Below are 13,067 nucleotides of genomic sequence, written 5' to 3' on the forward strand. Positions count from 1 at the left end.
ATTGCCAGGATCACCTCTGGAGCCTTTTTTTAAAATCCGCGTTGCATTAACTTCCCTCCAGTCGTCTGATACAGAGGCTAATTTAAGCAATTGTTTACGTACCACAGTTACTAGTTCCACAATTTCACATTTGAGTTCCTTCAGAACTCTTGGGTGAATACCATCTGGTCCTGGTGACTTATTACTTTAGTGACTTCTGAGGTTTTGCTGTTAGATTTTGTGTCTTTTGCTAGTTGCTCTTCAAATTCTCTTTTGGCCTGCCTAATTATATTTTTGCACTTGGCTTGCCAGAGTTTATGTTCCTTTGTATTTTCCTCTGTAGGACTTACTTCCAATTTTTAAAGGATGTCTTTTTGCGACTGTCTTTTACCCTGTTGTTTAGCCAGGGTGGCATTTTTTGGACCTCTTATAAATTTTTTTTTATTTGGGGGAATATGTTTAGTTTGAGCCTCTATTATGGTGTTTTAAATAGTTTACATTAAGCCTGCAGGCACTTCATTGTTCCTTTTAATTTCCCTTTAACTAGATTCCTCATTTTTGTGTCTTTCCCCTTTTTGAAGTTAAATAGTACTGTGGTGGGTGTCTTTGGTATTTTCCCCCCTACAAGGATGTTAATTTAATTACCTTTTGGTCGCTATTATCAAGCGATTCTGCTACGTGCACCTCTTGGACCAGATCCTGTGCTCCACTTAGGTCTAAATCAAGAATTGCCTCTCCCCTTGTGGTTTTCAGGATTAGCTGTTCCAAGAAGCAGTCATTAATGTCAGGAAATTTTATCTCTGCATCCCATTCTGAAGTGACATGTACCCAGCCAATATTGGGATAGTTGAAATCCCCCCATTATTATTGGGTTTTCTGGTTTTGTAGCCTCTCTAATCTCCGATGAAGTGAGCTGTAGCTCACAAAAGCTTATGCTCAAATAAATTTGTTAGTCCCTACGGTGCCACAAGTACTCCTTTCCTTTTTGTGGATACAGACTAACACGGCTGCTACTCTGAAATCTAATCTCCCTTAGTATTTTGCAGTCTGGTCAGGTGGTTGGTAATATATTCCTACTCCTATCCTCTTATTATTAAAGCATGGAATTTTTACCCATAGAGATTCTGTGGTTCAGTTTGATTCATTTAAGATTTTTACTATATTTGACTCTGCTTTCTTTCGCATATAATGCTACTTCCCCACCAGCATGACCTACTCTGTAATTACGGTATATTTTGTACTCTAGTATTACTGTGTCCCATTGATTAGCATCATTCCGCCAAGCTTCTGTAATGTCTATTATATCCATATCCTCATTTAAAAATAGCACTCAGGTTCACCCATCATAGTATTTAGACTTCTAGCATTAGTATACAAGCACTTGTAAAATTTGTCAGTATTTAGAAAGACTATTTGCAAGCTGCTATTGGCCACCTTGTATGTTAAAATTAATATTGCTGATAATGGGCCAGTAATACAGTGAATATAAATGTTATTTGAAAACCCATTTTTCGCCCGCATCTTTATCTATCAAGGTTTTTCTGTTCAAGGAAATTAAAATATCTCTTAATAGAAAGAGAAGAGATTGGCACAGATGAAATCCAAAAGCTAGGACAGACATATTTAAAAGCTAAGTAGACCAGATTGGTGTACCAGAAATATCTGATGCAGCTGGGAGCAGGTGTCATGATGTCATTACTGAAGCTGAAGGCTGTGTGGGCACCGGGTCGGGAAATTGAGATGATAAAAGAACCCTGAGTCATTTAATGCAAAGTTGGAAATAACTGGAATAGGAGAAAGTGCCAGAAAAATACATTTTCAAAAATTAATTGATGACAGAACCTTATGGTCAAATCCTATAGAATTTAATAGGGATTATGCCAGTAGGATTTTTATTGAAATTCAACAGGTTTGCATAGGTTTTTAGAACATTTTCTATGGAATTTGAGTGAGAAAGTTACCCATGCAATAGATTTTTGGCTCAACCCCTGGAATTCCAAAGCAGCAGCATTATAGATATATTGTATTCACACCCAAACACCTAGAAATACAAGACCGAGCCCCCAGAACCTTACAGGGCTATGCTTTTCTATTTACATTCTATAAGATGCAGAACCTGTAGACAGTTTCACTGTGATTAAATTCTGTAGGACTTTTCCAGAAGTGCAGAAGAAGTCTTGCAAAGACAGCTCAAAAGACTTCATGGATGTTGATGTTATTGGGTCCTAATGCAACCTTTCTGGGTAGAACCCATGGGAAGAGAATACATGGGAAAACCCACCACAAGGTTTACCACATAGTTTTATCAAGAGCTGGTTGGGAATTTTTCAACAAAATAGTTTTTCGTCAGAAAACGTTGATTTGTCAAAACTGAAACTTTTCACAAGAAACTACCCCGGTTCTGACAAAACTCTCACCGGGAAAGGTTTCTTGGGTCCACGGTGAAATTGCTAGTCAAAACCTATATCTGTGTGTAGAGCCCAGTGGGTAGCACACTTATTGGGGAAGTGGGAGACCCGGCTTTAAGTATCTGCTCTGAATCAGGCAGAGCAGGAATTTGAAGCCAGGTGTCTCATATCCCGAAGAAATGCCCTAACCACAGAGATATTAACCATTCTGGGGAGGGGAATGTATGTGTGTCTCTCCTTGCCACCCCACCCCCGCCTTCTGTTCTGTGAAAAACCTCAGAAGACCTCAATTTTGTCCTGATATGGAATGGGAAATATCTGGAAAATGTTCACAGGGTAGGAAAATTGTTTCCCATCCAGTTCTAGTTTCATCCTAGTACTCCCTTCCGGCGGGAGCGGGGGGTTCTCTAAAACTATGGAGCTGTGATATCGACTTGGCAGTTCTGTTCTCAGCCCTGTGAACCTGCGTGGTGAGCCAGCGTCTTCGCTGCTCTACAGTTCCACCTTCTGCTTGCAATGAGAAGTTCTCCTCTAATACTCAGCAGTTTTCATCCATAGATCTCAAAGTGCTTAACAAAAGTGGGTAAGTATCATTGTCCTCCAGTGCCTGGACATGCTATGGTGGCACTAAAAATGAGCTTGGAGGGGGAACGTGTGCTGGTTAGTATGAATTAAACCTAAAGGTCTGCAAACATTAAACACATTACACATCATGTTTCCCTTCAGGGAAAGTAGCCCTGTGCAGAGGTCTGCTGGTTTAATGGCTTCACTGTTGCATTCCACAGCAAAAAGTACTTGAGGGGGCATTAAACCACAGCTGCGTTTGTAGACCCCATTCTACGGGGGAGCATCAGCCCTTCAGGAGGGACATAATAGGCTCAGCATGGGAGGTTCTTGGGCCCTGTACCTGGTACAGTCCTGGAGATGTCTCCTACAGCAGTTGTGTTGCTATGCAGGGTGCAGTCCATTGAATAACATGTTTAACAAAAACGAAAACCCTGCTTTCATGCAGGACAGGTGAAATAGCAAGGCTCCAGAACTATAAGTCAAGCAAGATTCAGGCCTGGTATAACTGTTGTCATGGAGTGTGGAGGAGTCAGGGCCCTGCACCCCTCCGCTTCTTGTGATTCCCCGTGACTCTCAGCCAGCCAGTAAAATGGAAGGTTTATTAGACAACAGGAACACAACTCCAAACAGAATTTGTAGGTACAAACAGGACCGCTCAGTCAGGTCCCTCCTGAGGGCAAGGAGTTTACTTGGGGCTCCCTGCGTTTCCTCAGACCACTCCAAACTGAAACCCCCTCCAGCAGTCTCTCCCCAGCCTCCCCCTGGCTCCTCCTCCAGCCTTTGTCCAGCTTCCCGGGCAAAAGGTGTCACCTGGCCCCAATCCCCCTTCTGGGCTCAGGTTACAGGCTCGGGTATTGTCCCTCCAGTGAAGCCACCCCCTGCGATCCCATCCCCAATGCAGACAGTCCCAGTAAAACTCCCCTGCAACATGCCCAGGTCAATCCTCCCCACTCCCTGCTCCTTCACAACTCTGAACTCCAAGGTGTGAAAAACACACCCCTGCATGACGTAGTTATACCAACCTAACCCCCTGTGTAGACGGTGCTATGTCGACCCCGTCAGCATTGCTGCTGCCTCTCGGGGTGGGAGCTTATCTACGCCGACGGGAGAGCTCTTCGTTAACGTGCTACAGTGGTGCACCCATCGGCACAGCTGGGCCGATGCAGCGTAAGTGTTGACTCATCCTTAAAAGGCTGGATCCTCAGTGACACAAAAGCCCCCTTTATACCATTCCGGCAACATCATGGCGCCTTAACACAGGCGTGAATTACATTTGCCCTCATTCAGAGGCCCCATTGCACTGCAAATGAGAAGCAAACCCAAAGGATGAAATCCTGATCCCACTGAAGTCAACGGGAGCTTTCCCATTGACGTCAGTGCAGCCAGGATTTCACCCGTGTGCCCCGTATAACACGCACACACGCTCCTGAGCAATGGAGTTATATCAGCCTTTTTAACTCTGTTCTGTTTGCCACAGACAGGCAGATTAGCAGTGCATAAATGGAAATGGAAAAAGGCGTGTTTTACAATAGCCCTGAGCAGTGACATATTGTCAAAATGACTATTTGTAGTAAAGAAATGTTAGAATAATTTCCTCACCAATTATAGAAGAACCAGACTGGGGCTTAATGGCTGCAGCCTGCTCTACAGTTTCTTTTATGCCACATTTTACAGAAAAGCACAATTTTCTCCAAAATGTGCACATTTCTCCTTTTCATCTCTGTGCCTCTAAAACATGGAAAGTTTGTTTTCTTGTCTAGCAGCTTTTTCTGGTTGCCAAAATTGTCTCATTGCTAAAATTATTATGCTTTCAATGGGGCCATTGTATGGACACAATGCACCTTTTGAAATATACACCTAATCTCAGTTTATTGCCTTGAAATAAGAAAGCTTCTGTTTGATCCACAAAATAAGCGAACATGCAGTATAGTCCTCGTCCTGAGGCATGGTGAATTCCTTCTTGTCAGTGTATTCAGCAGGCCTTCTGCTAACTTCCCTGACAATTCTCAGGCTTCTCTGCCTTTTCGGGTTTTATCAAGAATCAAAATGACCAAAAACCAGAAGGAGGTCTGTTCTCTGACAGAACTAGGATGGAAATGGTGGGCCGCTCATGGGAAACCTGCTCCTTTGTAATTCCCAAGCCAGTTTCTAAACCTCTCTTGGAAAAGTCCCATGGACCATAGAGAATGAGAGTTTGTGTTCTAACGTTATCACATTCTCCAATGAGGTTATAGGCCCTGATTTCTGAAGCACTTAGATCACCCCAAGGGGAGAGATGTTACTGAGGGTGGTGTAATAGGCCATATAACTAGGAGTAATGGAGTGAAATTAAACAAAGAGAAAATAAAGAAAAATTTCCCAGTAGGAAGCTGTATAAACTCCCAAATGAATTGGTAGGAGCCCCTCCCTGAATCGTTGCAAACTGGACCTAGCAAACCACTGGACGTCACATTGTAGGTGGCAGCTCTGCATTAGGCAGCGTGGAATTAGCTAACATGGCTGGATGGGAAAGACCTCACTGCTGCTATGGGAAAAACTCCATGCATATTACTGACTCTCAGGCATCCATTAGAAAGCTCTGGGAGTATATTGCTTAGTCTGTAGCTTTTGTGTTGTGTTGGAAAAAGTCCCCACTGATGTCAGAGTCAGAGGCTTGTTAACTACTTGTCTTGTGTTTGTGATGAAAAGTCTGAGACACAAGCTCCAGAGACAGTGGGAGCAGCTTTTATATATCTCAGGATTTTTTTTTTTTGCATTTCCTCAAAACTCAGCTCTAAGCCTGAAACAATTTTCCTGTTAATAGGTCCCTGGAGAAGTCATCAACACTCTGTGTGGATACAAGACCCTTGAAAAAGAGGTAACATACACCTTTTATTTGCAATGTATCTCTGAGGGACCTGGGGATGTTTAGTCTACGGAAGAGAAGAATGAGGGGGGATTTGATAGCTGCTTTCAACTACCTGAAAGGAGTTCCAAAGAGGATGGCTCTAGACTGTCCTCAGTGGTAGCAGATGACAGAACAAGGAGTAATGGTCTCAAGTTGCAGTGGGGGAGATTTAGGTTGGATATTAGGAAAAACTTTTTCACTAGGAGGGTGGTGAAACACTGGAATGCGTTACCTAGGGAGGTGGTGGAATCTCCTTCCTTAGAAGTTTTTAAGGTCAGGCTTGACAAAGCCCTGGCTGGGATGATTTAATTGGGGATTGGTCCTGCTTTGAGCAGGGGGTTGGACTAGATGACCTCCTGAGGTCCCTTCCAACCCAGATATTCTATGATTCTGTGATTCTCTGCTTGCTGGCTACTCCTTCATGGGCCATCCATTCTAAAGGCATATGCTACTTTAGGAGCTATATGCAGGACTGGTGATTCAGGCACACTCTTACGAGGAGTCTCAAGAAGGAATACTGCTTTGAGGGGTGGTGTTATTTGTGCTGCAGGGTTATTTGGTCAATGTCCTACTTCATGAATTGCTGTTCATTTTCCTATTGATTGGTCGTGTGTCTAATCAACCACTCGGGTGCCTAAAAATGAGAGAGGTGTCTCTCTGGGTTTTCTCATCTGCTATAAATCCAATCCTCTGGTGCATCAGAACCAAGCAAAATTAATAAATGTACCTTCTTTTCTAATAGCTGCTGAGCTGAAGAAGGCTTAATTGGGGATATTTTCTCTGTATGTTTATAACTAAGCTATTTTTGTGATGGGTTTCATTTTTTTTTAAAAAGAGAACTTTTATCAGAGAATAGCAGTCTGCTTTCCAGCAGTCTGAGTGATGGACAGAAGAAATTCCTTGTGATGTCCGTTTCTGGGGCAGTGACTGTCTTGCTGTAATGTCTGTACAACATCTAGCACAGTGGGATCCATGACTAGGGCTAATAGTCATTACCACAAGACAGACAAATAGTGGATTCTTTTTTTAGCACCTTGCCTTCCGAAGGACATCATGTCGCCACTAAAATGCAGGGCATCCGTCTCTGGAGAGGGGCATGCAGCAGTCCCCACACAATCCCTGTAATTTATTATTCTTGTTATATGCTTAATATTGGGGTCACTCTCAGCAGCTCCAGTAAGATCAGGACCTCATTGTGCCAGCTGCTGTCCAAACAAAGAGGAAGAGCTGGTCCCTGCCTCAGCCACAGGAGCAGGATTACATTTTTAAACAATGCTGCCAGAGCACGACCCCCACTCTTCTTATAAGCATCATCAGATTTGTAAGGTCTGCACAGAGCGGAGAAGACCTTGAGACTTTTAAAGTCTCGTCTATAATGAGTAAATTGAATGGAGTGCAACATATCAAATTCAGAAAGGCCAAGGGCCAAATTTGAACCTTTACCTTTCAAGTTACTTTCAAAGCAACTTTCAAGTCTGATTATCAGACCACTGAGCCATCCTTGCCACATTAGAATGAAATTTGAAACCTTGCCCTGCCACCTAGTTAATCTATACATAACTATGATTTCTGTTAGTTGGCTATAGGGGAAAGGAAAGATTTCATTACTGTCAAAGGGGAAAACAAACAATAGAGGCTCAAGCGTCAGCTGCCGCTATAAATACAATAAATATGCTGTAAAATGCTCTTTAGTAACTTCGTAATAAAGGTCGTTCACCCAGAACCTTTTCCACCTGCACATTATTCATTTGGGGATAATTAAGTTAAAAAGTTGTTAGGCAAATAGAAAAAAAAAATCACAAAGCCAGAATGCTAAGCTCTCCTTTATAAAGGACTGTCTGATGTATCAATTACAACTGGCTTGTCATGCAGATCCTGAGCCCAGAAGCATGATGCCTCCAAAAATAAACATGTCCACCGCAAATGGTAACTTGTGTTTACAGCTTCGAAAGATCATTAACCCTGTCATCTCCTCATCCCCAGCTGATTTTATGTGACAAACATGATCATTAAAAAGGTGAGGAGGGCACGGTGCAGCCTGTCCAACAACAACAACTAAAAGGGGGTAAAGCAAAGTGTATGAATCGTGCATTTTCATGACAGGTTGGTTTGTCCTTTGAAAGGCTTTCAACTCCAAATCTGACAGGAAGGTTGTCTCCTGTCTTACAAAGGCTTGGAAAGACGTGCGGAGTGTCCTCACCTGTCATACTCAGCTACTTCATTGAGGGAGCATTTCACTGTCATCCTTTTAATCTCTGAGTATGCATCTCGGAGGAGGATGTCATTTCTGGCTTGTGGGGCTGTTTTCCTCTCCATGGCTGCCCAGAGATTGCTCTCTCTGTGCAATTGCTTTTCTTTTTGTAACCGACCCACAATGTGGGGGGGGCCTGCTCTTACCTCAGATGGTTGACCAACGGGTACTGCTGAGCTTTTCAAGGTGGATAACTTGTTAATTCCACCAACAAAGGCCTGTGTAACACACCAGGGCGTAGGAGATGCAACCTAGTGGTCAGAGCAGAATCAGAGGTGTGGTTGAGGACAAGCCAATGGTCAGAGCCACAGTCACTTGTTTATTGAGCCCAGCCAAGCTCATTGGGCTGCTAAACGACCATGCCTGGAGCCAGCTGAGTTCCTGACAGCCTGAAGTTGCCCCATCTATAGGAATCTCTTCTCTCAGGAGTGGCAGATGCTGTTGTGAAGCACGTTATTTACATAGTATCGTTATTTATTTGTTTTGCAGTAGCACCTGTCCACCCTTCTCAGGGATCAGGCCCCCTTTTGCTAAAGAACAGAGGGTCCCTGCCCCAAAGAGCTTACAGTCTCTGAGTGCATTTTTAAGTGCATCAGAGACACATCTGTAAAAGCTGCTAATAAAAATAACGATTTTCCATTTTACAGCACCTTTCCTCCTTCACAACTATTAATTAAAAGTGAGGCAGGTTGGTTTTGTGGTTAGATCCCAGTACTGGATGTCGAGAGACTAAGGTTCTGTTCTGTATCTTTCAGACTGTGTGATCTAGGGGCAGCATGCCTCAATTTCCACATCTTGTAAAATGGGCACCATACTTCCCTTCCTCACCGGAGTCTGGTCCGTGCATCTTTTCTACCTGATGTGAAATGTTTTGACATCCTCTGATGGCAGGTGCCAGAAGTGCAACAATTTATTATTTAGCATTAAGCCTTATGATACCCCTGTGAGGTAGGTTAATATTCTATACAATTGACAGGTAAGAGAGGCAGAGACAGGCTAAGTCATTTTCCCAAGGTCATACAGGGTCTAGTCTGAAAGGTGCCAGCCGTTGCCAGCCTCCATTGGAGAGGGCTGAGGGTGCTGAGCAGGCCCGCTTCAGAGGTAGGAACAGAACCAAAGCATTGTTTCCTAGTTATTTGCTCTGACTACTAGACCAGCACACACCTGTTGTCATTACCCCAAATTCAGAGCTTGACACGCTGTGTGGGTAAACAAAAAGCCTTCAGTCTGTCAAAAGAAAAGGAGGACTTGTGGCACCACAAGTCCTCCTTTTCTTTTTGCAGATACAGACTAACACGGCTGCTACTCTGAATTCAGTCTGTCAGGAATTCAGCAAACGGATCATCTCAAAGGCTTAGAAACTCACACTGCTCTGGGTTTTGTCTTTATGTAAAGGAGAGGGAATTATGAAATCTGAAGGCAAATCAAAGACATAACCGATCGAGTGGAAAAGGCAATGGTGGTTTGCTGGGAAACCGTTTGTGTAGGATGGGATTTGGGCATGCAGTGCGTACAGGAGAGAGGGAGAGATGGTGTTTATATTCCTATTAGCATTTTCTCCAAGTAACAGCAACTAGATTGTTTTCTGACACTGAATTCCTGAGTGATCTGATTTGAGAACTTCAGGGAACTGAATATTCATTTCTCTGATTTCCAGAAGAGGCTTTTAAGGTGCTGCATGTAACCCTACGCAGTGTGGCTGCCTGTCTTCCTTCCTCTTGTGGCTGGCTCATGTATAGAGGTCTGTACAGCCTTTGAGCTATGAAACCTGTTTTAGCTCAGGCAGTAGAGGTTCATGCTTCTAGATCCAGAGATCCAGGACTCAATGCTTGACCTTTCCAGGTGTGATATGTTACATGTACATACAGGATTATCTCATTGACTGCAACATTAAGGGCCGAATTGCAGCTGTCTCAATATTAAAGTTAGTGCTTCGTGAGCACAGGGTATGAGTGGAGGACCATTAGCACTGCTTACAGTGCTGTGCGCCCCAAGCGGGACAGGACCAGGTGGAAATGGGTACCTGGACAGAGCCCCGCCCATACTACACACCTAACAATGCTGCTAGGAGCACACGCTGCAGTTTGTTTGTTTTGGTTTGCTCCGTTTTCCCCAGCTCCTGCCCAGCACAGGTAGGATGCTTCCAGACACCACCCTAGCACAGCTCTGGCTGGCGTAGTTGTAATGTAGCCCAGAATCTGTTTGGTCTATGTTTATAATATTATAGAAGCATAATGAAAAATTCCAGTTTATAGCCAGGTGCCATAGGAATTTTAAGAAGGTGAAATCTACCATCTGCCTCATGACCTCCCCCTTCTGCGTAAATTTCAGTGTGTTGATAACAGTAGCAAGACAAAGTTCCCCAAATACAGCTCTTAGTCCTCAAGTGGATTCAGTCTCCCATCTTTTCAAAAACTGCAAACGGGGGTATTCGCTGTGCAATTGTTTTGTCTTGTGGATGCACAGGTGCACTCTAAAGACGGTCAACTTATTTCATTTAGGGTGCCTATGCTAATGATTTTTGGCCACTATTAACCTGGAATGGATTTAAACCAGTGACTCAGCAGAAGTGCAAGACTCCATCTCACCGACCGCGACACATCTTTCTGAGCTGAAGGAGTCTTTCTTGGGCCAGTTCCAAAATCGGATACACCAGATTAGCTGTTGTGGATTTATAGTATACAGGCATAAGTGAGACTAGAATTCACCCCTTTTTGTCGTCTAATTTGTGAATGGTCTCTAAGACTCTGGATTCGTTTTTTTCTATCTTGAATATTTTCCAGCTAGTTTCCTCTTAAAATCATACATCATCAAAATGCAGCCTCTGTTCTCTCTATGGGATTAAGAAAAGCAACAGCAGTACCATAAGCCCAATGCAGAAACACGAGTTAAACACAGCTGCTGACTCAAATGTGCTCCAATACTTTAGATATCATAGGTCATTTTAATAGGCCTCCACTGTAGGCAGGGGAGGTCAATACCCATAATTTACTGTGATGTATTTTGCTGCTACTGCACTGCACAAATTCTATCAAGGCCAGTGAAATTACAGCCACGTAAAAGCAATCCTTCTTTATTTATTCTTTATTTATTCTTTTTTTTTATTCTATTCTTTATTTATTCTATTCTTTATTTAGCATTTATGGCTGTCCCTTATTTTGTTCCCAGGTTTTAGCAGATAGGTGGGCTCATTCAGGAAAGAGAGAGGTCTGTGCATGGTGACGCACTTTCAGAGATCTCACAGAAAATACATCTAGTAACCACAGTCAATCAAAGTGCAGATCAAACTGAGCTGGCTGAAGTTGTTATAGTTTTAGGTAGAAAAGCTTTGGGCTTGAATTTTAAATGCACAAGGAAGGTAAAGGTTAACCATGAGATTTACCCTGATTTCCGTGCATTGTGTAAGAATTGCATCCACTCTTTAAAAAGGTGCATTTTTTACATACTTAGTGGTTGCATCCTAGTATAAAAAGCTTTGGAAGTGAATATTGCAAAGAAATAAGTTACACCTGGGTGTAACATATACCTTGGAATCTAATCACTGGCAACCCGGATCACTTCAAAGGCACAAAGAGCAGTCAGGCTCCCAACTCCCATTGGTTTTCAAAGTATCTTACTCCCTGGTTTTGTTCTGCTTGCAGCGACTGCAACTGGTTGACATTATCCATGTGCGAGGCTGTATCCATGCAGTTGGCCTGTGGTTTAAAGACAACTTTGAAGTCACTTTTGGGATAGTTTGTTCCTTGCTGCTTCCACAGGTACGTGAGAACTCTTTGTCATTCACTATCATCATCAAAGGGACTTGCCCACTTGTCCTTTTCCAGTCATTACTTGCAGGGTTATGTAAAAGGGGGGAAATCTACTTTATTTTCACCTCCAGCTTTGTGTGTCAGCTGGAAAATGGTCCTCTGCTTCCTCTGACGAGGACATAGGGAAGGATGGTTGTTACCTGCTGTACTGATCTGCTAAAATTAGATGGGCTATCACACTTCTTCAGCTAAGTGCCATGTAATGTAGGGTACACCTTGGGGGTGAAAGGATATGGGAAAGCTCCTCTTGTTTTCCTTTCCAAAAATTTAACAGCAGTACGCATCCTGATGTTAGCCAGCTAGGCATTAAGCACTTTTGGGCTTCTGGATTCTTGGCAGGTAAAGTCTGCAAGTAATGTATTGAACTGTTTCGTGTTCACTCCTGTAGGAGAACAGACATTGTGGTATCCTTTATAAACTGTTGGAATGAAATTAGGTACTTTGTCCTTAAGGCAAGCCACTGCTTCAGTGTGCTTCCAGGAGTAAGACCATATGACGCACATGAGAGAGGACCACCATCTTCTGGAGCATAACTGTAACCCTGGGCTCCTCTGCTATATTGTCCCAACAAGTATTAACTCTCGGCTTTGATTTTGCAAAACCAGAAGTGCTTTGGATTCAGGTCCCATCTCATGTGAATCCCACAAAACTGGTTCTGCTCCACCTCTGATTTTTGCTTACAGAGAATTCTGTGAATGTAAACATCGAGATATACATTGACACAATAGGGGAACTTTCCCTGTTCCAGAGGGAGTGCACAGCATTGAAAAATCATCAGTTAGTTCTTAAGCAGAAACCTCTCTCTGCAAGACCAGGGTGTTCATAGAAACTGTGGGAGCTGAACGCACAGCCTCTTCTTTTACGTAGCCATGAGCACACACTGTTGCCGGTAGCAATGCACTTTGTCAGCACCAACGGTTTTTACTGCACCCTGAAGTTCAGAGGAATAAGTCACTGTAAGTCAGGTACACTATTCTAATCACATTGGTATGTTGCTAGAAAACTTTCTTGAGCATACTCTTGTGTCACAAGTCGCATCCCTCACCAATTAACCTGTGATGGCCTAAAATATTGGATATGTGGTAATTTTTTTCTATTTTTATTTGCTCCTAAAGAAAGGTTATGGAATGCATTGGTGCATACAGTTTATCTGTGCCTGCTACAAA

The 13,067-nt window shown here is 43.1% G+C and overlaps 1 protein-coding gene across 1 annotated transcript in view; it reads left to right on the forward strand.

The window, feature by feature from the left end:
• Positions 1-13,067, forward strand: part of LOC102945440 (tetraspanin-15) — a 197,522-nt gene that overhangs the window by 150,924 nt on the left and 33,531 nt on the right. The window contains exons 7-8 of the mRNA XM_027829685.3: positions 5,758-5,811; positions 11,734-11,850. Coding sequence (XP_027685486.1) covers positions 5,758-5,811; positions 11,734-11,850 — 171 coding nt within the window. The remainder of the gene's footprint in view (positions 1-5,757; positions 5,812-11,733; positions 11,851-13,067) is intronic.

The sequence above is a fragment of the Chelonia mydas genome, chromosome 26 (genome assembly GCF_015237465.2).
Source record: "Chelonia mydas isolate rCheMyd1 chromosome 26, rCheMyd1.pri.v2, whole genome shotgun sequence".
Classification (NCBI taxonomy): domain Eukaryota; kingdom Metazoa; phylum Chordata; order Testudines; family Cheloniidae; genus Chelonia; species Chelonia mydas.